The following is a 23490-nucleotide window of genomic DNA, read 5'->3' on the forward strand; positions in this document are numbered from 1 at the left end:
TTGGCAGCGTGAGTGAAGGAGGCTTTGTTGCGAAATAGGAAGCCCGTTCTAGATTTAATTTTGGATTGAAGATGCTTAATATGAGTCTGGAAGGAGAGTTTACAGTCTAGCCAGACACCTAGGTATTTGTAGATGTCCACATATTCTAAGTCAGAACCGTCCAGAGTAGTGATGCTAGTCGGGCAGGCGGGTGCGGGCAGCGATCGGTTGAAGAGCATACATTTAGTTTTACTAGCGTTTAAGAGCAATTGGAGGCCACGGAAGGAATGTTGTATGGCATTGAAGCTCATTTGGAGGTTTGTTAACCTCTACGGGCCACGGTGGCAGTATTGAGCATTTTGAAAAAAATACGTGCCCATTTTTAACTGCCTCCTACACCAACTCAGAAGCTAGGATATGCATATTATTAACACATTCGGATAGAAAACACTCTGAATTTTCTAAAACAGTTTGAATGGTGTCTGTAAGTATAACAAAACTCATATTGCAGGCAAAAACCTGAGAAAAATAGATAAAAAAAAAATGAGAATTTTGTGGCTGTACTATTTAGTGTCATTGTTTATTAGATACCATAGTGAGAAAGGATTCAGTTCGCAACTCCTACGGATTCCACTAGATGTCAGCGATCTTTATAAAGTTGTTTGAAGCTTCCATGATTAACAGGGAGCAAATAAGAATGCATTGAAGTTGACGTCCGTGGGATGTCGTCACTTCCATTATGGCCTGCACCTGCGCAATCATGAGACACGGGACATTTTTCAAAAACGTTTTTCTAGACACAGGTGAGGTCGGGTTGAAACATTACTGATGTTTCACGTTAAAAATGGCTCTAAAGATTGATGCTAAACAACGTTTTACATGTTTGAACAAACATAAATAGATTATTTTTGTAACTTTTGTAACTTTTTGCCGTGACTTCACACACCCCCCCGCGCTACTTTTTAGTAGCCACCGAAGCGCTAACAACATGGAACAACTTGGAGTTCTTTGGACATCAATTATGAACTTTGTCAAAAGAAACCACATTTGTTGTGGACCTGGAATTCCTGGAACTGCCAATGGATGAAGATAATCAAAGGTAATGGATTATTGACAATAGTATTATTGATATTACATGGTTACAAGATGATGCTAAGCTAATTAGGCTAGCTTATTGTTCTTAGCACAGCACCTGGTTTATTGCAACTTGTGATTTCCCAGTAAAGTTATTTTGAAATCTGGCAAGACAGTATCATTTACGAAATGTTAAACTATAATTATTTGAATGACAATATTATAATTTACCAATGTTTTCGAATAGTAATTTTGAAAATTGTAACGTTGTTCACCGGAAGCATTTCAGAGAAGAAAAAAATCAGAATTTCACAGCTACTGTAAAATGCGGTTTTTGGATATAAATATGAACTTGATGGAACAAAAAATGCATGTATTGTATAACATAATGTCCTAGGAGTGTCATCTGATGGAGATTGTCAAAGGTTGGTGCATAATTTTAGCTGGTTTCTGCTTTTGGTGACGCCTGACCTTGAATTGAAAATGGATGTTTGTACTTTTGTGGCTATGTACTGTCCTAACATAATCTAACTTTATGCTTTTGCCGTAAAGCCTCTTTGAAAATCGGACAATGTGGTTAGATTAAGGAGATGTTTATCTTTTAAATGGTGTAAAATAGTTGATTGTTTGAGAAATTGAAATTATTAGATTTTTGATGTTTTGAATTTCCAGCCTTGCTAGCAATCCCGTCTCAGGGTTCATTGCTAACCCGTGGCCTCAACAGGTTAACAGAGTGTTCAAAGAAGGGCCAGATGTATACAGAATGGTTTCATCTGCGTAGAGGTGGATGAAGGAATCACCCGCAGCAAGAGCGACATCATTGATATATACAGAGAAAAGAGTTGGCCTGAGAATTGAACCCTGTGGTGCCCCCATAGAGACTGCAACAGGTCCGGACAACAGGCCCTCCGATTTGACACACTGAACTCTATCTGCGAAGTAGTTGGTGAACCAGGGGAGGCAGTCATTTGAGAAACCAAGGCTGTTGAGTCTGCAAGTCTGTTGAGATACATTTTGCTGTGTCTAAGGGTAGCTAAATTAAGCACACATAAATGTTGGGTAGATTAAAACAAATGATTAATGATTTGAGGGAGTACACTAGACTTATTATGTTTTGTTTGTAGTTAAAACCTTTGGGTTGCTGATTATGATATTAGTATAGTGAATGCTAAAATAAGTTTACACTTTCTCTTCCAGGAGAATGGGGTTAGTCATGTTCTCTCTCTTTGAAATGTTTCCTGAGGCTATGGTCTTGGGAGAGGAGCTTGTGAAATTCAGCAGTTTTATAGGTATAAAGGTATCCGGATTAGGCCGTAAACTACCAAATTAAATAAAGCCTGGCCAGTTAAGGGATTTTTAATCCCAATAATGCATTTAATCTTTAACCAATTCAACGAGGTTTGTAAGACCCTTGGTTCACTAATAATTGGGCAAAGTCTCATATTTTATAAAAAAGGTTCAACGGTCTTTATTCATGAGAGCTCTAAAGTCAAAAATCAGGACTCAGTCCTTTTATAATACACACATACACTCCTATCTTTAGACCACTCCCTTCTCAAACAACCAGTACTTTTCCATTAACCACAAAGAACCATAAAAGTTGGCACATTCATCAAGGCTTTCACCTCCCCTCCCCCGTTGGGACCCCCTTGATTTGAAACCCTCTAATGATTTTCTATTATCTACTCTACAACTTCACTCCGTTTACATCCCTTTTAAAGAATATAACATCATAGTATTTCACTACTAACAGATCTACCCAATCCTGGTTTTATCTTCTCATAATTATCAAACTTTTCCCCCTATCCTACAATTTCAGAGTGGAACACTTAAGTCATTATCCTAACCATTACAAATTATTCTAACAATCCACCCTTTGACTAAATGTTACATTCTGATACTTCAATTTTTATTTAAAAAATTAAAAATCATACCAAATCAAACCATTAAATGTATCTACATCATCTACTCATCGATGGCTGTTTACTACTACTTCCAATGTCACGGTTGTCATCGGTGAAAGAGGACCAAAACGCAGCAGGTATGTGCAGGCTCATCTCGACGTTTATTTAACTTCCAAAAATGAATACCAAAATAACAAAACACGAAAACGAACGAACGATAACAACAAACAGTCTGGCAAAGCATAAGGCTAAACACAGAACAATCACCCACGAATCACAAACACACCCCAATATATGGGACTCTCAATCAAAGGCAAAGAGAAAACACCTGCCTTCAATTGAGAGTCCCAACCCCAATTAATCACCCATAGACATACACTCACTAGATTCCACATAGACATACATAAACCTAGACCATAAACCAAAACCCCGGAAATACTAAATCAAACACCCTTTAAACAAACACACCACCCTGAACCACATAAAACAAATACCCTCTGCCATGTCCTGACCAAACTACAATACTAATTAACCCTTATACTGGCCAGGACGTGACATCCAATCATAACTCTTCTGTTCAGGATTTTCATCATGATCTTCATTGAATAAACAGTCTCTAAACATTGAATATAGTCTCATGAAGTTCCGGCTCCTCAGGATTGAATGTATCAACGGTGTCCATCAGGTCTAGATCTGTATATCGTTCATTCAATTGGTCAGACTCTGTGATGGGCCCATACCTCACCCTCTGCTGAGTCACTGCATTCTCCAACGCCTTACTCACCAAACTTCGTACACAGGGAATAAAACAACAGCCACATAATACCAGCATACTCATACAAACAATAGCAGCCCCCACAATAGTAGCTACTATGGTTTCCATTTGCCAAACATTTCATCAAACCACCCTGTCACAGATGTATTAACCCCTGAGTTCTCAGCCCATTCTTCACTTAGTGCGGTCAACCCAGCCAAGGCTCTAGTTACAGTCCCCTCTGGTGATGTATTATTTGGAATAAAAGTACAGCAATGACCCCCCACCATTCTACAAACCCCGCCCTTCTCTGCCAATAACATATCAAGAGCCAACCTATTTTGCCAAGTCATGAGGGAGGTGGCAGATAATTGGTCAGAGATTGCCTTCACTGCACCTCTAGTCTGATTTACAAATCTTTGCTGATTATAATAGATATAGTTTATCCAATCCACATTCTTATTTATCGTAACCCACCAAAAGAAAGCAGTTGTGAACCCTTCACCTATTTGATTAAACGCCTTGTATTCATCTGGTACTCCTCTAGGGATCCCTATGGAATCCATCCATATGGGGCTACCCTCATCTAGGACCAGACTTCTCTTATTTCTTACTATTTTACTCACCACTGGCCGTTGATGACTAATCCTCACTGGTTGTACCAATAACACTGGGACGCAAGTACCTACCCACCCTTTTGGTAACATCTGCCTTATGTGTCCTTGGTCGGAACATGCCCACCATACATCACTCCGTTTACATCCCTACTAAAGAATATAACATCATAGTATTTCACTACTAACAGATCTACCCCATCCTAGTTTTATCTTCTCATAATTATCAAACCTTTCCACCATCCTACAATTTCAGAGTGGAACAGTCATTATCCTAACACATACAAATTATTCTATCACCAGTTTTTGTTTTTGCCATATGGTTTACTCCACACACACACACACACACACACACACACACACACACACACACACACACACACACACACACACACACACACACACACACACACACACACACACACACACACACACACACCAGCATGCACGCACAACTTACTGGTAATGAATATGGGTTAGTGCCGAGGTATCTTAAAGGTGCACACACAAAACACACATGGAATTTTCGGAAGTTTTTATTTTCTGAGTTTTAATTGAAAACATGAATTCTTTTGATAAAAAATGTACTGAAGAAACCTACTGTAGACCTCGGATATGAAATGTATGACATGTTTGACTGTTTTTAGATAATTGGTCCAATAGAGAAAGTAACACTTATTTGAAGGGTTTGAATGACCTCTGACCTCTGTCCTGACTTTCTAGTGTCGTTTGATCGCCCTCACTGGAATGCCGAGAGACATTGGATGATGATTTAACCCTTTCATGCGTGAGTTCCAAATATCTCTAACGGTCGCCCCAACGTGAGTTTTTTTATGCACGTGATGTTAGAATGTTCTCTCCATTCCAGAATGTGATTGTTATGCAACAATACATTTAATCCGCGCTGCCCTCAAACCAAGGGCCTGTTTTTATTTATAGGCTGTTGTCAACTTGTCAATTTCCAATTATTTTCTAACAAGTTTTTTATTTTCTAAGAACAGTTTGAATTGAGGTGTGTTCCGCCTCATTCATTCACATAAAAGTAGTCATTTTTACTTTTGCAGACCAATTAATTTTTTGGACATTTTTGACCTGGACAAAATTCCCCAAACACTTCCCAATTCTACAGTTCAAGTCTGCAGCCATTTGCTCATCTCCCGTCCTGCACACACGTGTTCCACATTTTCCGTCTGTTGCCTGCATCACAGTCATAGTTGTTTTCGTTACCAATAATAACTTAGGAAATGTGTGCGTTTCTATCAAAGTAAGTGCCTTATTACGTTATAATAGTTTCTGCATGTCATGTTATGTCGTTTCTACTGTAGCATAATATTTTTGTGTATATTCCTTATAACCGCGGACTCTCGAGCTAACGTTACTCATTTCATAACCTTTATGGTGTTATACTCAATGCTTAGGTAGCTAGCTACATTCTTCTATTAGCTCTGGGAAACAATGCTAATTGCGTCAGAGAAGTATTAGCATATGTTGTATTTTGAAGCTACCCTGGCCATATGACTCCCAAGTGGCGCAGCTGTCTAAGGCACAGCATCTCAGTGTTAGAGGTGGCACTACAGACACCCAGGCTCAAATCCAGACTGCGTTTCTAACAAAGTAAGTACCTTATTACGTTATAATAGTTTCTGTATGTCGTGTTATACAGTAGCTCACTGTGTGTATGGAGCATCATATATTTGTGTATATTCCTTATAATCGCAGACACGGGAGGTAACGTTACTCATTTCATAACCTTTATGGTGTTATATTCAATCGTGCTTATGTAGCTAGCTACATTCTTCTATTAGCTCTGTAAAACAATGCTAATTGCATCTGAGAAGTATTGGGTTGTATTTTGAAGCTACCTTGGAAAATTTGAAAAATATCTTCTGAAACCACTTGGTCTTTTTCTGAGTGCATTCCACAAAGCTGTTTATCATGTCCGCCTTATCCACTGCCCCCATTTTGAGGTTATAGTCAAGCACACAGTCTGGTTTGATTTTTCTCTCTCCCGTCAGGTGGTCCACCTTCCCTGTGGCTGACATGGTTGCTGTATGGACAGTGGAGAGGACATGGATGTCTCATTTGTCAAGTCACTTTACTACCAGCTGTTGACATTTCTTATTTTGTATAACGTGTCATTTAGGATGGCAGTAGCATTGTTGATGAAATGCAGTCATCGTAGCAGAACTAGGAATCAGTCTTGGGAAAAGAGGGTGGCAAAGAAGGTAGTTGCAAACATAGGATCTGCGCTCCAGTATTCTCTTAGGGAGTTCTTCTTTACTATCCCCATGAGGACTGTCACCAGGAAGGTATACGTTTCACTAATTGTGGTTGTCCCCCCCACTCCTGGCTCTCTCTTCTCCTATAGCTCCAAGGCATAGTGATTGGTCTCTGCTATGTCTCCCAACAGCTCCTCCATCAGAAACAACTTGAAGCACTCTGCCTCAGATGGAAATGGCAAGGGGCGTTGCACTCCAGACTGGGACTCATCAAAGCAAACAGCAGGGCCAGGAGGGGTGAAATGGCTGGAAGCCTTCCAGCTACCACAGAACTCCTGTACTTCATCCGCTGTCGGTCTACCTCCATCACCACCAGCATCTTCAAAGGGAACTGGGACTTTGTCAGTGGACAAGGGGTCCTCAGATTCAGGGATCTCAATGGCTGGGGGGCAGCACCTTACTGTCACTGTCAGAATCTGATTCCTGACTTTCAGAATTATTGTCAGAATTTTTTTACATCTCCAGAATTTCCACATTTGTGAGTTGTCTCCTTTTGAAAGACATTGCTAATGCTACAGCTTAACTCACTAGCTACATACATAAGCAACAACACTGAATGGCTCAGAGTGGGAGTTAGAGGTTACGTGATTGACTGCCTGCACGCACCATTTGTATCAATAAATCACTGTCAGAAAATGTTTTGTGTGGTAATTATTTATATATTTACTGTTTTATCCACGTTTTTCAATTACCGGTGAAAAATTGTGCATTCCGATTCTTGCATAGATTGTAATGGGCACATAGTATGTGTGTAAAATACTTTTTTGAAGGTTGTACTGATTATGATGAGCTAAGCTAATTCCAGATATGTGTGGAGCCATGTTTGTTGATATACAATGCATTCTGGGTTTCACGTAATCGTCTGTCGGACCAAAGATGCTATAACAAAATGAGGTGAGTAAGGGTTCACCATTTTTTGGAGAACTTCAGGAAGTGAATGGTGGGATGTGAACGATGGTAAACGACACACCCCTTCAACATGCATACTATAAACAGACCAAACTCCTCTTGCCTTCTCTTATTATCTTTGGTTTCTGTGAGGAAAAAAAGCATGGCTTCGTGCTGAAACTAATCATAGTTGGATTACTTCTAGAAAGTGTTTTACTCAATTATTTCAATCAATGGTGAGCTCACCCGTGATGTGATTAATTATACATAGTAATTGCTATTAGTTAATTCATATTGTAGTTTGTCAGCCGAGAGTTAGAAAATATGACCGCTTGTGTTGCGTCAATATTTCCTCAGTTAGCGCTAGGACAAATGTAGCCTACATTTTTTCGGTTAGGATGATTGTGTAATGCTATAGATACTTCTGTGAATATCTAAAAATAAACTGCTCACATTCTGGACATAACTTTGTAAGGACTGTGTTTGTGTAAATAGTTTCTGAAAAAACTGTGGCCAGCTCAAATGTTGATTGTTGCATCATTCGAAACTGGCCGTTCTCAATAAGCATTCTAAATGAGCGTTCTAATCACACGTGTGTGACGTATGCTTCAGGGACCACTGTAGAACGATCACACCCGTGTGATGGTACGTGTAAAAGGGTTAAAGGTCATATTTAATACTGATTTCAAGGTCATTTGTAATGCTGATAATTACGGAGAAGTTTTATAACTAATAGGACCACGAGAAGGATAAACCTGTCTCTAGTCTATTTTTACTATGAAGTTATGGGTACAATTTTTTTTAATGGAGTTAAGAGTTGTAATTCAAATTTGATTTGTAGTGTTGTTGTTTTTACACATTAGTCACTATGGTGAATTATGTGTCAAAATGGGGGAATTACCCGTTTTTTTGTTTTTTTGGGATTGAAGTTTACACACCTTGAGTGATATGAAGGTATGTATTGAATGATGTATAAGAGTGTATTGTTGCGTTGTTTGTTCTGTTCTGTTTTGCTTTGACAAATTTCACCAGATTAGGTCTGCTGGATGATTGGGATAATTTCCTGATCCTTTGACTCTGCGATGAGATTGACGATGTGATAAGGGAGTATAAGATAATTTAAAAAATAATTCAACGGAATGTGATGTTTTTTTCTTTTTCTTTGACGTGCTTTAGAGATTTGCATTAAGAATATTGGTAGTAGTAATAATTTGTCATACAGTAGATCATTTGTTTGGATTTCTTGAATCAGAAATAAACTGAATTGTTGTTCTGATTTGTCCTTTCTCAAGGTTATGGTGGAGATGGTATCTAAATGCATGGGAAGAATAATTTGACCAAACAGTGTGGACCTCAAAACCCCCTCTAACCTGCTGAAGAAATGGTGTTCACTACAGCCTTGTCCTGCATCACTTCGATTGAGAGACCTGAGTCCAAACCAGCAACCGATGTACAGCATCCAGTTGAAGTTATGAACTGCCTTTTTCTCTCAGGAGTGCAACAGAAGTCCACGTGGAGTGAGCATGAAAAGGGAGATCCGTTCAAAAACTTCTCTCATATTGCTGGTATACTGGTTGGCAAATGGACAAGACATAATGAGTTGTGGTGGGGTTCAGGTGAGACGTTGAAATTGGGACATCATCATGGGCCATCCACTTTGAACTGTGAAGCTATCTAAAAAATGAAGAAATGCCAGAAGATTGAGTGCCGGAGAAGGGAGGGGGTTGGTCAACTGTACCTGTAATTGATTTAGACTTGGATGTCTACACTGCTAAATTTATAGTGATTTAGGCTAAGAATGCATTGAGATACTGATATGTAAATATAACCCTGATGAGGAACTTAATACTATAGTTCTGGGATGAATATATTGTATGGTTAATATAAATGTACCTTCTGCCAGTATTGATGGACCCCAATTCTGAGCATAAGGACCCAGATGAGGAGCTCATGTTCCTACTGAGTGTACTAAGTGCCCAGAGGGGTGTCTATCACAGCTATAGGAAGGGTTCGTTCTAAATGGGGTGGACATTTTCATCATGCTGACCCCTATCTTTGTGCATAGTGCCAGCGTGATGATTGTCCTATTTGCTGTAATGAAGCTTGTGTGTGATTTTATTTTTTATGTTTCATTTTCTGTTCCAGATTGACTGTTTAGATAAGAAAGGTCTAACACTCAGCAACCCAAAGAAAGGGATGTTTACTATAGATGAAATGTCAGGCACCAGAAATATGTACTTTGTTTAACAATAATTATGTAATGCTTGTATCCTTACATTTTTCTAGAAGAAGCTTAGCTTCTTGAGAGGGAAATAAATTAGGAAAAGTATGTATTCTACTTATTTGTTGGATATATAACAATTATTTACTTAACAAACAGTAAGATATTTCTGTCCTGCTAATGCTGTGTGTTATGGTCTCCACTGTAGCACCCTGCAGCTAATCTGTGCGTATGGTTTTACTAGAGATAGCTTGAGCTGACAATTGATTTGACTTGGTGATAAAACCTACAGCTGGCATTCCAGTGACAGGATGTGGGGTGGTTGTAACTGGGATAGAGAGGAGTAGAAAAAAGGCCGCAATGGTCCTTAGACATCCTGGCATCTGGGAGATTTGGGGGGGGGGGGGACGCCAGGGGCCGATAAAGACAGGATGAGCCCAAAAGTGGCTTATGGTGCCCCTCCAATCTATATGGGAGGGGTGGAACCAAGCATTCTGGGTATTAGCTATATAAACTGTGCATTGTCTGTAAAGGGTAGACTCTCAGTCCAGCAGTCAAGACTGTTAGGCTGACTGTTTCATTTTTGCAATAATTAATCGATATTAAATAAAGATGATTGTTTGAAGAAATTACCAAGTCTCTCTCAGTTATGAATTTCCACGACATAAGTCAAAATCATCATCAATCTTCTGGTCCTGCAGGAATACAGGTTTGGACTCATGTTATTCACGCAACAATACAAACATCAGGCCTAATGAGTGAAATAAAGAAATTAAATTGTATAATCATTTCAAACATGCTTTTCTCAATGTCTATAGAAACTTGTTGACTTATTCTGGTTATCGATTTTCATTGAATAGGGCCTTATGGTCTGCTGTTTTATGTACAGTACTCTACAGAGTCATACTGTGTTTCTACCTTATGTAGATTAAGGGCTTATGACTTCTCTACATTCCATACAACAGTAAATCACACCCTGCGTTGTTAGTGTTACTGGTAAACCTGAAGTTCTCAGACAAGCCTCTAAACCATCCCACTTCCAGCGGAAGTATATCCTCATTCGGTGTACGTCTCACAAGCTATCAACATCAGCGAGAGCAGAACAAGTAATCTGGTACCGTAAGTAGTATCCCTTCATTCTATTAATACTGTATACAGTTGAAGTCGTAAGTTTACATACACTTAGGTTGGAGTTGTTAGGGTTCGTGCCTTTCCTGCTTCTCAATCATCATTGGCTCATTGGTGAAATTAGCATTATGACAATATATTTAATTAAATCATTCAAAAACCTTTATTAATGCAATTGCAGACAGAAGTTGACAATCAGGAACATAGCACGCATGTTTCCGAGTAAGTTCTGCATCAAACAAAAGGTCTCCAGTTGTTTTATTAAACCCTAAATCGCGCCCTGGTGATGTCACTGCCTACAAAATCATCCTCTACTCCTGGGACAAAAACCATGCCTACAAAGCTGTAGAAACAGGGCCTTTATTGTTAGCTAAACACTTAGCAGTAAATGTTCCCTCCCCCCAAAGTTGATTTATTGTGGAATGTTTGCCTAGTCTTATCTCCTTCACTCCCCTGCAGAGTTCTGTCTAATCAAATATATCGACGAGGTCAGTACAGGTGCATCAAAGCGGGGACAGAGAGAGACTGAAAAACAGCTTCTATCTCAAGGCCATCAGACTGTTAAACAGCCATCACTAACATTGAGTGGCTGCTGCCAACATACTGACTCAACTCTAGCCACTTTAATAATGGAAAAATTGATGTAATAAATATATCACTAGCCACTTTGAAAAATGATACTTTATATGTTTACATACCCTACATTACTCATCTCATATGTATGTACTGTACTCTATATCATCTACTGCATCTTGCCTATGCCGTTCGGCCATCACTCATTCATATATTTTTATGTACATATTCTTATTCATTCCTTTACACTTGTGTGTATAAGGTAGTTGTTGTGAAATTGTTAGATTAGATAACTTGTTGGATATTACTGCATGGTCGGAACTAGAAGACAAGCATTTTGCTACACTCGCCTTAACTGCTAACCATGTGTATGTGACAAATAAGATTTGAAAGGCCGCTCAGCAAGGAAGAAGCCACTGCTCCAAAACCGCCATAAAAAAGCCAGACTATGGTTTACAACTGCACATGGGGACAAAGATCGTATATTGGAGAAATGTCCTCTGGTCTGATGAAACAAAAATAGAACTGTTTGGCCATAATGACCATCGTTATGTTTGGAGGAAAAAGGGGGAGGCTTGCAAGTCGAAGAACACCATCCGAACCGTGAAGCACGAGGGTGGCAGCGTCATGTTGTGGGGGTGCTTTGCTGCAGGAGGGACTGGTGCAATTCACAAAATAGATGGCATCATGAGGATGGAAAATTATGTGGATATATTGAAGCAACATCAAGACAGTCAGGAAATTAAAGCTTGATCGCAAATGGGTCTTCCAAATGGACAATGACCCCAAGCATACTTCCAAAGTTGTGGCAAAATGGCTTAAGGACAACAAAGTCAAGGTATTGGAGTGGCCATCACAACACCCTGACCTTTATCCCATAGGTCAGGGTGTTGTGTGGGCAGAACTGAAAAAGTGTGTGCGAGCATTGAGGCTGTCAAACCTGACTCAGTTACACCAGCTTTGTCAGGAGGAATGGGCCAAAATTCCCCCAACTTATTGTGGGAAGCTTGTGGAAGGCTCCCCGAAACATTTGACCCAAGTTAAACAATTTAAAGGCAATGCTACCAAATTGAGTGTGTAACAGTCGTCGTAATGGATGGACCAAGGCACAGCGGGTTGAGTGCTCATTTTGACGTTTATTTTAAATAACCACGAACACTTCACAAAAACAAGAAAACGGACGACAACATAACAGTTCAGGCTAAACCTAGCATTGCAAAACAACCTCCCACAATTCCCAAAACAAACATACTCCTAATTATAGGACCTTCAATCAGAGTCAACGATAACCAGCTGCCTCCAATTGAAGGCCAATCCCAATTACTAAACATAGAAATAAACACCCTAGAAACAGACAGAACTATACAACATAGAACTAAACCAAAAACCCCAGAAACATAAATCAAACGCCCCTTTACATAAACACACTCAAAACCATATAAAACAAATACCCCCTGCCACGGCCTGACCAAACTAATTACAAATAACCCCTTTACTGGTCAGGACGTGACAGTATCCCCCCCCCCCCCCCCCCAAAGGTGCAGACCCCAGATGCACCTGACAACAAAAACAATCTACAAAAATAAACCCCTTACTAAAGGGAGGGAAGGGAGGGTGGCTGCCGTCACCGACGGCTCCTGTGCTACACCCCCCCTCCCCAAACCTCCTACAGTGGAGGTGGCTTAGGCTCAGGCCTTAGTCCCCTACCTGACCAGTCCACCCCCACTGAATACCTCGGCCTGAAGCCTGTCACTGTAGACCCTGGACTGGACTCTGGGAGCTCCGGACTGTGGGCCGTCTCTCTTGGTTCCGGACAGTGGGCCGTCTCTCTTGGTTCCGGACTGTCGCCGGACACTCTGGACGAGGCACTGTCGCCGGACACTCTGGACGAGGCACTGTCGCCGGACACTCTGGACGAGGCACTGTCGCCGGACACTCTGGACGAGGCACTGTCGCCGGACACTCTGGACGAGGCACTGTCGCCGGACACTCTGGACGAGGCACTGTCGCCGGAAGCTTGGGACTGGGCTGACGGACTGGAGGCCTAGTGTGTGGGGCTGGTAGTGGAGGTACCAGACTGGAGACACGCACCCCAAGGCTAGTGCGAGGAGCAGGAACAGAATGTACTGGACTGGGCTGATGCACTGGAAGCCTAGTGCGTGGGGCTGGTACTGGAGGTATCAGACTGGAGACACGCACCTCAAAGCCAGTGCGAGGAGCGGGAACAGGATACACTGGGACGTGAAGACGCACTGGCGGTCTTGAGCGCAGTACTGGCTCCACCCTTACTGGTTGGATGCCCGCTTCCCCCTGACAAATGCGGGGCGCTGGCACCGCGCACACCGGCCTGTGAATACTTCGCCTCGACGCCGTGCGCATCACTCCAAAGCACGGGACCTGACCAGTAATAGGCTGCCTCCAGTAAGCACGGGGAGTTGGCTTGGGGCTTAACCCTGGCCCAGCTAAACTACCAGTGTGCCCCCCCAAAAAAAATATTGGGGGTGCCTCTCCACCTCTACCTGCTTCCCAGGCATGCTGTCACAATGGTCCAGTAGTTGTTCCCACGTCCAGTCTATCCTTGCCTCTAATACCTCCAGCAACCAGGATGCCATCACCTCCCGAGCGCGCTGCTTTCTCCACACCAGGTGCTGCTCCCTTCTTTCCCTGGCCCAGGATCCTTGCTCCTCCGGGGCCCGCTGCTTGATCCGTTGTTGGTGGGAGGTTCTGTAACGGTCGTCGTAATGGATGGACCAAGGCGCAGCGGGTTGAGTGCTCATTTTGACGTTTATTTTAAATAACCACGAACACTTCACAAAAACACACAAACGGACAACAACATAACAGTTTTCAGGCTAAACCTAGCAGTACAAAACAACCTCCCACAATTCCCAAAACAAACATACTCCTAATTATAGGACCTTCAATCAGAGTCAACGATAACCAGCTGCCTCCAATTGAAGGCCCCAATCCCAATTACTAAACATAGAAATAGACACCCTAGAAACAGACATAGAACTATACAACATAGAACTAAACCAAAAACCCCGGAAACATAAATCAAACGCCCTCTACATAAACACACACTCAAAACCATATAAAACAAATACCCCCTGCCACGTCCTGACCAAACTCTAATTACAAATAACCCCTTTACTGGTCAGGACGTGACAGAGTGTATGTAAACTTCTGACCCACTGGGAATGTGATGAAAGAAATAAAAGCTGAAATAAATCATTCTCTCTACTATTATTCTGATATTTCACATTCTTAAAATAAAGTGGTGATCCTAACTGACCTAAGACAGGGAATATTTACTAGGATTAAATGTCAGGAATTGTGAAAAACTGAGTTTAAATGTATTTGGCTAAGGTGTATGTAAACTTCCGACTTCAACTGTACATTGTGATTTTGACAAGGTTTATCAGACTTTTAGAAGGGTCAAGGATATGGTTATATGTGAAATTGGATAGAATACCACTCTTATAGGACAGGATTAAACTGGATGTTTAATGGGTGTAGTTAGGAAGTTAGTTGCTTCAAGTAGAAGACCCTCATGAGACCGTAAAACATGACTCAAACACAGATATCTGGAGACAAAAAGTAAACATTGTCAAGAGAAGATTAGTGAGAGGAAAGAGGAAGTGTAGAAAAATAAAGACAGAAAGTTGCATATATACAGAGTGTGTGAATTTCTTTCTGTATTTTTATACAGTTTACTCTCCGTTAGTCAGCACCGCTACATAAATTGGGTATGCGTCAGCTCATGCTTTTTACAGAAAACAGGAAGTGAACATAAAGGACAGACAGTATATCACTTTTGTGTGATAAATAAAAATCTTCAATCTACTGGTCCTGCAGGAATGCAGGTTTGGACTCATGTTATTCACTCAACAAAACAGTGTACGTCTACTGAGTGAAAAAAAGAAACTAAACTGTATAATAATTGTCAAACTTTTTACATTATCCATATAAACTTTTGTTATTGTCTTATTCTGGTTACTTTTTTCATTTAATTAGGGGCCAGCTGTTTATGTACAGTAGCTACTCTATAACGTACTGTACATCTGTAGTGTACATCTGTTTTCTCTCATACTGTGTTTCTACCTTCCTTGTTTAGATTAAGGGCTTATGACTTCTCTACATTCTCCATTCCCTTTCCACAGTAAATCACACCCTGCATGGTACTGGTAGACCTGAACTTATCAGACTCGCCTCTAACCCATCCCACTTGGGTATAAGCTGACTCAACATCAGCAAGAGCACAAGACTGTCCGATCCCGTAAGTAGTATGGCTTTAGTTTGTATAGATATAGTATACACTGTGATTTTGAAAAGGTTGAAACTTTTAGAAGGGTTACGGTCAAGGAGGATATGTTGTGTGTAATGAAATAACGATATGAAATGATGAGAAAACCACTCTTAGGACAGGATTCAACTTGATGTTTATTGGGTGTAGTCAGGAAATGAGTAGTTTTGAGCAGGAAACCTCATGAGAGCTCATAACATGAACCAAAAATAGATCTCGAGACAAAATGTAAACATTGATGAAAGTAGTTTAGTGAGAGGATAAAAGACAGAGGCACTAAGTAAAGTTTGGTTACTGTATCGTAGACTTCCTTATCAGTTGTGCTTGTGAAGTTTAGTGCATGGTATTATTTTCAGTGTGAACATTGTTTTCTGGTGATTGAAATAAAGAAGTACATTGTCTTTATAGGGAGTACAACAAACTATTATAGTCAATGTATAGTAAATATGAATACAGCTCTGGCAAGAGTGAAAGTGAAACATCAAGTCCATGCTTCCTAGCAAAGCTTCTAAAAGCACACACTGCAAGCCCACGTCTACCCCAGCCTGTTCTGCTGTGTGATGCCCTAAAACAACATGATTTGCATGTGACATATGAGAAACGTAACAGTTTTTCTTGTAAAAAATATGTATGATAGTAACAAGTTGGTGGGCATGTTTGCTGCGGTTTATCTAAAGTCTATTACAGATAACTTCCTCCATGTCTTATCCTCAATGATCCACAAAGCTGCGTTCACACTGCACTTATCCCAGGGCTAACAGCCTCCATGTCTTATCCTCAATAATCTACAAAGCTGCGTTCACACTGCACGTGGCCGAGGGCTAACAGCCTCCATGTCTTATTCTCAGTGACCAACAATGGCTGTTCCTGAGCTGCTGCTGGCCACTCTGGATGATTTGGGTAAAGAAGAGCTGAAAGAATTTAAATGGCGCCTTCGTCAAGGCGTGGAAGGTTTCCCTCAACGCATCCCAATGAGCCAGCTGGAGTACGCTGGCAGAGAGGACACTATCAGTAAGATGGTGGAGACCTACCAACCTGAGAATGCTGTGAAGATTACACTGGAGATCCTGAGGAAGATGAACCAGAACAAATTAGCTGAAACGTTAAATGATAAATGTAAGCGTGATGAGACATACAGTCTTTGCTTACTATCTATCTTTTTACATTTTAGCAGACACTCTTATCCAGAGCAACTAGGGTTAAGTGCCTTGTTAAAGGGCACAGACACATGTTTCACCTAGTCAGCTTGAGGATTTGAACCAGCAACCTTTTAATTACAGGCCTGACACACTTAACCACTAGGCTACCTGCCACCTCTTTTAGGGGAGTTATGAAATATCATTATTTATCTTGTAGAATTAGAAAGCTTATCTCAAAGTAAACTTTTTAAGAGTTGTATTTACAGTAACTTACTTTGAATCAACAAGTGATACATCTACCATATTCTACTATAATTTTTTATTTACCATCTCTCTGTGTCTTTCTTGCTCTCTCTCCCTAGATGGTACTGATGGAGCTCTAGGAGATGGTTTTAAAATGGGAGCATCTTCTTCAGGGAGATCTACAGGACATTTTCAGCCAGGTGTTGTATTTTATCACTTCTCTCTCCGGTTCTCTTTAGGCTTATCTTTATTGGCAATAATAAAATGTATGGTATATATCCACCATTGTGGATATGGTAGTTCTCAATGACATGATTTTGTGCGTTATATGCAGTCAGATTGATCATTATTTGCAAATCTTGATAAAGATTAGCAAAAAAGACAACAATACTATATAATATAAAAATATAATATAATTTAAAATAAACAATACAAATACTGAGCTATATGGTAAGTTTAAAAAAAGGAGGAAATTGTATTATTTTATTCTAATACAATTGTTTAGAGAAATATACATTTTTAACAAGTGATACAAAATAAATCTAAAAAAGATAGGGGTCAAAATGATTGGCACCCCTGTTTTCAATAATCTAGCACCCCCCTTTCGAGGATAATTAAACAGAGCCATTATCTAAAATGTTTTATGAGATTGGAGAACACGTTGAGAGAGATCTTAGACCATTCCTCCATTCAAAATCTTTCCAGATCCTTGATATCCTTTGCCTGCTCTTATGGACTACCCTCTTCAATTCAAACCACAGGAGATTGAGATGGCAATTGCACAATGTTGATTTTGTGGTCAATTGATTTTCATTAGTGCTTGGGGTTATTGTCTTGCTGGAAGTTTCAGCCTCCTGACAGAGGCAACCAGGTTTTTGGCTAAAATGTCCTGGTACTTTGTAAAGTTCATGATGCCGTTGATCTTAAGGGCCTCAGAACCAGTGGAAGCAAAATAGCCCCATAACATCAAAGATCCACCACCATTGTCATGTCTACTCCTGCTCCTCCTCTCTGGCGCTCGTTGTCACCAGTTTACTCATTATTACACACACCTGTCACCATCATTACACACACCTGTACCTCATGAGAGTCACCTGGACTCCATCACCTTCCTGATTACCTCCCCTATATCTGTCACTCCCTTTGGGTCTTTCCTTTATTTTACTAGGCAAGTCAGTTTAGAACAAAATCGTATTTACAGTGACAGTCTACCCCAGCCAAACCCTAACCCGGACGACGCTGGGCCAATTGTGCGCCCCCCTATGGGACTCCCAATCATGTCCGGTTGTGATACAGCCTGTAATCTAGCCAGGTTGTCTGTAGTGACGCCTCAAGCACTGAGATGCAGTGCCTTAGACCGCTGCGCCTCTCGGGAGCCCAAAATTATAATTGGAAGATGAAGTGTAAACTCTAACATAGCCTATTAGATAAAAAAGGAACTTCAAACACATTTTCGCTAGTAGCAACTGTTTAGCTGGTTGAACAAAGGTTAGCCATGTGTTGGCAATGAATGTCCAAGTCAAAAAAGATACTCGTGGGTGCTTTTTCAAAGCCTATGTCAGATACTCAAATGAGTGTAATTTGATTAATTTTAGGAGTTGAGAAATAAAGTTGACATGATAAGTAACATTCACCTCTTTCATATTGTGGTCATGCAATGTACATTTAGTTTGTTATTACTAGCAATATTGATTTGAAAAAATTCACTTTGTATAAAAATATTTGTGGATCACCTGCAGTACATGCATGGACACCTAGGGGGGTGCAGACCCCAGTTTTAAGACCCCATGTAATGTATAGACATGCCCTTTAAAATGTTATAATTCAATGTGTCTGATTATCCATTTGTTGTGTCTCCTCTCTCCCTCTCTCTCTTGGGGGCCCTGTTGGAGATCTAGAAGGTTTTAATATTGCGTCTTCTTCAGAGAGCACTTCATTGGAAGGTAATGAAGTTATGGAGATAACTTCAGCCAGGTCTTGTATTGTATAATTTTTTTTCTCCTGTCCTCTTTAGACTTAAATGTATTGACAGTTAAATAGGAGTAAACATGCACCAAAGCCTGATAGTGTTTTATATGTATAACATTGATGTTATATATCCACCATTGTGATATACAGTATCTGTAGTTCAAAATTACAAGACTGTGTTTGATATATATGCATGATGTTATCCACTCATAGGTCATGCATTACCTCCTGCCTCTAATACATCGCCTGGGACTGGAAGACAATCAGCTGAACTTGGTGAGCTTCCAACCATTTGACATGCTTGTTAAAACCACTGAAGCAACTAAAAATCGAATTGATCAGAGAGTATTCCCCTTTTTGGTTCCCAATTTACAATGGCACGTAAGCAACATATGTCCAATTTCAAAACTCCTCACAGATTATGTTAATTGATAAAAGCAGAATAATTTCAGGAATCAGTCTGCGAACTGGGTAATTGACTCTTTCCCCCTCTTAGTAGGGAAACAGACCAGGCTTACTGGCATATAACTAGAATTTAACATTTGTCCTGGCCTCTGGGGGAAGGCAATGGAGTTATTGAAAGAGATGAAACTGCTTTTATAGTGATTGTGATGTCAGACAAAAAATATGCAGCCTGTAACTGACCATTATATTCTCAATGGGCTGTTGATTTCCTCTGTTTCAGATACGAAATCAAATAAAGATGTAATGTTAACGTATGACCTCAATCAAATTCTGGGACATGGTGCAGATGGAACCATTGTGTACAAGTAAGACAATTGTTACATAATTGGTGTAATGGGTGTAATCTGTCTTTGTGCCTTTACAAAACACCTTTTGAGTTTAGTAACTTCCTTTACCCTTCTCTGCCCCCTAGGGGTACGTTTTGTGACCGTTCTGTGGCTGTGAAGAGGATTCATGTAAACTTCTTGAAATTAGCAGAACGGGAGGTCCAGCTGCTTCTTGAGGTGGACAGTCATGTAAATGTGGTCCGATACTTCTGGACTGGGAGGGATGGGCAGCACCAGAACATTGCCATTGAGCTGTGTGCTGCATCACTGAAGGAGGTGCAACCTCACTACCCCACCCTCCCCATCCCCCTTTTCTCCCTGACAGTTTAACTCACTCCCAGTTCATGTTTTTGTCTCCTCTTTCAGTATGTGAAGGACAATTTTAATCGCCATGGACTACAGCCTGTGGAAGTGTTAAAACAGACGATGCGAGGACTGGCACATCTGCACTCTCTCAAAATAGGTAATAATCAGATTATGCTCCTCCATCCACTCAGTCATCTTCTACACACAGGAGGTTGGTGGCACCTTAATTGAGAAGAATGGGCTCTTGGTAATAACTGGAGTGGAATGGTATCAAATACATCAAACATGGTTTCCAGATGTTTGATGCCATTCCATTTGCGCCGGCCCGAGCCATTGTTATAAGCTGTTTTCCCCTCCGCAGCCTCCTGTTACTTCTACTTGCCCCTTCTCAATATACTCTCAGCAGCAATAAAGTGCACAGTATAGGTAGTGTTCAGAGAATACAACATGCTTTCAATGAAAATGAAACTCGTATATAAAATGAAATTCAAGACTAATGAAATTTAAAGTGACACAGTAGAGCAGTTTTGGTGACTGATCTGCCTAATATTTTCTCCCCAGTTCACAGAGATGTGAAGCCCAACAACATCCTGTTTTCTATCCCAGACCACCATGGCCAAGTCATTGTCAAGATCACAGATTTTGGGATGGCTAAGAAGTTGGAAATGGGCAGACAAAGCTACAGCATGAGTTCAGGAGCCATGGGAACCGTGGGCTGGAATGCCCCAGAGCTCCTGAAAAAAGACAGCAAAAACAACCCTGTAAGTGGCCCTTTGCAGTTTTGATAACTAATTTATAATTCCTTTATTCAGTGGTGTTTCTAGGCATAAGCGACATGTGTCTACTTAAACTGCAAAAAAGACTCCATCCCATGACAAAATGTGTAGAACTGCAGGAAAGTAGTTTTAAACCTGCAATTTTGTCTCTCAAACCCATGTCAAAATATGTAGAATTGCAGGAAATATGCTTTAAAACTGCTATGTTTTATCTCAGTCCCATGGCAAAATGAGTAGAATTGCATTAAATGTGTAATCAAAATGTTCTTTCTGCCCCATGGATAAATGTGTAGAGTTGCAGAATTTTCTTAAATATAATTTAAAGCTGCACATTTTTCTTGCCTCTGCCACGAGGGGGGCCACTAACATGTTTTGCATGCGAGGCGGGGGTGCTGCCCCCCAACCAAATCTTGCTTCAATCATTGGATTATCAATAATAATATTGTATATTATCAATATTTCCTTATCTTCACTTTACTTTATTCTACGGAAGTGGATCATAGCAGTTGTAGTAGTATACACGCTTAGAAAAAAAGGTGCTATCTAGAACCTAAAACCTTTTGGTTCCAAGTAGAACTATTTTGCTTCCATGTAGAACCCTTTCCACAGAGGGTTCTACCTGGAACCAAAAAGGGTTATTCAAAGGGTTCTCCTACGGGGACAGCCGAATAACCCTTTTAGGTTCTAATTTGTATAGCACCTTTTCTTCTAAGAGTGTAGTTGAGTTGGATGTACAGTATATTGGTCATTTGTGGTGATTTTATAATAAAATATATTATCTGGGCTAATAAAGGCACCTCTGTGTCTTCCTCTACAGACCAGTGCTGTGGACATCTTCTCTGCCGGCTGTGTGTTTTACTATGTTTTAACAGGAGGAGAACATCCCTTTGGAGATATGGAAGATGAATTTAATGTTGCCATTAATATCAGACAAGGACAATTCAGCCTCGTAGGATTACAAGGAGACAAACACGGTAAGGCCACAGCTTCTTCTCTGCAGTTCACACTGCAGGTCATGCACTCTGATCTGACTGATTTCCCCTTTTCTGAATAGTAACTAATTCACAGTAAAGACAAATGGGTTTTGTAACAGTGGCTTGTATCTTTGGAAATCATGTTTGAAATGAAAATATATTCCTCATTAATGAATGCAACTGGGTTTTTATTCTGTGAAATCATCCAATAGCTATAGGAAATACTTTAGTCACAATGTTTTTAAATAACCAAACATGACCTACATTATTTTTTATTAAGGATCTCCATTAGCTGCTGCCAAGGAAGCAGCTACTCTTACTAGGGTCCAGCAACAAAGGCAGATACAGTGCATTTGGAAAGTATTCAGACCCCTTGACTTTTTCCACATTATGTTTCGTTACAGCTTTATTCTAAAATTGATTTAAAAATATATATAATCCACAATCCACACCCCATAATAACAAAACAAAAATAGTTTTTTTGAAATGTTTGCAAATGTTTTAAAAATAAAAACGGAAATATTACATTTACATAAATATGGACCCTTTACTCATTACTTTGTTGAAGCACCTTTGGCAGCGATTACAGCCTCGAGTCTTATTGGGTATGACACCACAAACTTGGCACACCTGTATTTGGGGAGTTTCTCCCATTTTTCTCTGCAGATCCTCTTAATAACCTCTTATGGCTAGGGGGCAGTATTTTCACGGCTGGATAAAAAACGTACCCGATTTAATCTGATTATTAGTCCTGCCCAGAAACTAGAATATGCAAATAATTATTAGCTTTGGATAGAAAACACTCCAAAGTTTCTAAAACTGTTTGAATGGTGTCTGTGAGTATAACAGAACTCATTTGGCAGGCCAAAACGTGAGAAGATTCTGTACAGGAAGTACCCTGTCTGACCATTTCTTCCCCTTCTTTGTCATCTCTATCTATTACAAGGGATCTCTGCTGTTACGTGACACTTCCCACGTCTCCAATGGGCTCTCAGAGCCCAGGAAAAACCTGAATGATGTAATTCAAAGCCCTGGCTGAAACACACGAGCGCTTTTGCTAAGTGGTCTATCAGCAGACAAAAGGCTTAGGCGCGGGCACTGCCCGCCCCCGCCTTTCTGTTTTTCCCTCTGTTTACAGACACGCAGATTCCCGGTCGGAATATTATCGCTTTGTTACGAGATAAATTGCATAAAAATTGATTTTAAACAGCGGTTGACATGCTTCGAAGTACGGTAATGGAATATTTATAAATTTTTTGTCACGTTATAAGCCAAGCGCACGACCGTGATTTACCATTCTGATAGTGTCTAGAACTCACGAACAAAATGCCGCTGATGGAACATAACGATGGATTATTTGGGACCAAACCTACATTTGTTATTGAAGTAGAAGTCCTGGGAGTGCATTCTGACGAAGAACAGGAAAGGTAAGACCATTTTTCTTATAGGAAATATGATTTTGGTGAAGGCTAAACTGGGTGGGTGTCTAAATAGCTAGCCCGTGATGGCTGGGCTATGTACTTAGAATATTGCAAAATGTGCTTCATCCGAAAAGCTATTTTAAAATCGGACA

At 40.4% G+C, this 23490-nt stretch overlaps 1 protein-coding gene across 4 annotated transcripts in view; it reads left to right on the plus strand.

Moving 5' to 3' along the window:
- The first annotated feature begins 10673 nt into the window (after positions 1-10673).
- LOC115205365 (serine/threonine-protein kinase/endoribonuclease IRE1) overlaps positions 10674-23490 on the plus strand; it is a 30088-nt gene continuing 17271 nt past the window's right edge. For 2 of the 4 annotated variants that reach the window (XM_029771272.1, XM_029771291.1), the window contains exons 1-11: positions 10675-10832; positions 15578-15693; positions 16569-16836; positions 17222-17302; positions 19001-19045; positions 19284-19346; positions 19756-19840; positions 19948-20137; positions 20228-20324; positions 20729-20928; positions 21761-21917. In XM_029771272.1, coding sequence (XP_029627132.1) covers positions 16578-16836; positions 17222-17302; positions 19001-19045; positions 19284-19346; positions 19756-19840; positions 19948-20137; positions 20228-20324; positions 20729-20928; positions 21761-21917 — 1177 coding nt within the window. In that variant the 5' untranslated portion in view covers positions 10675-10832; positions 15578-15693; positions 16569-16577. Of the gene's footprint in view, positions 10833-15577; positions 15694-16568; positions 16837-17221; positions 17303-19000; positions 19046-19283; positions 19347-19755; positions 19841-19947; positions 20138-20227; positions 20325-20728; positions 20929-21760; positions 21918-23490 lie in introns of all 4 variants that reach the window. The other 2 variants (XM_029771281.1, XM_029771301.1) reach the window with 2 other exon arrangements.

The sequence above is a fragment of the Salmo trutta genome, chromosome 1, assembly GCF_901001165.1.
Source record: "Salmo trutta chromosome 1, fSalTru1.1, whole genome shotgun sequence".
In the NCBI taxonomy this organism is placed as follows: domain Eukaryota; kingdom Metazoa; phylum Chordata; class Actinopteri; order Salmoniformes; family Salmonidae; genus Salmo; species Salmo trutta.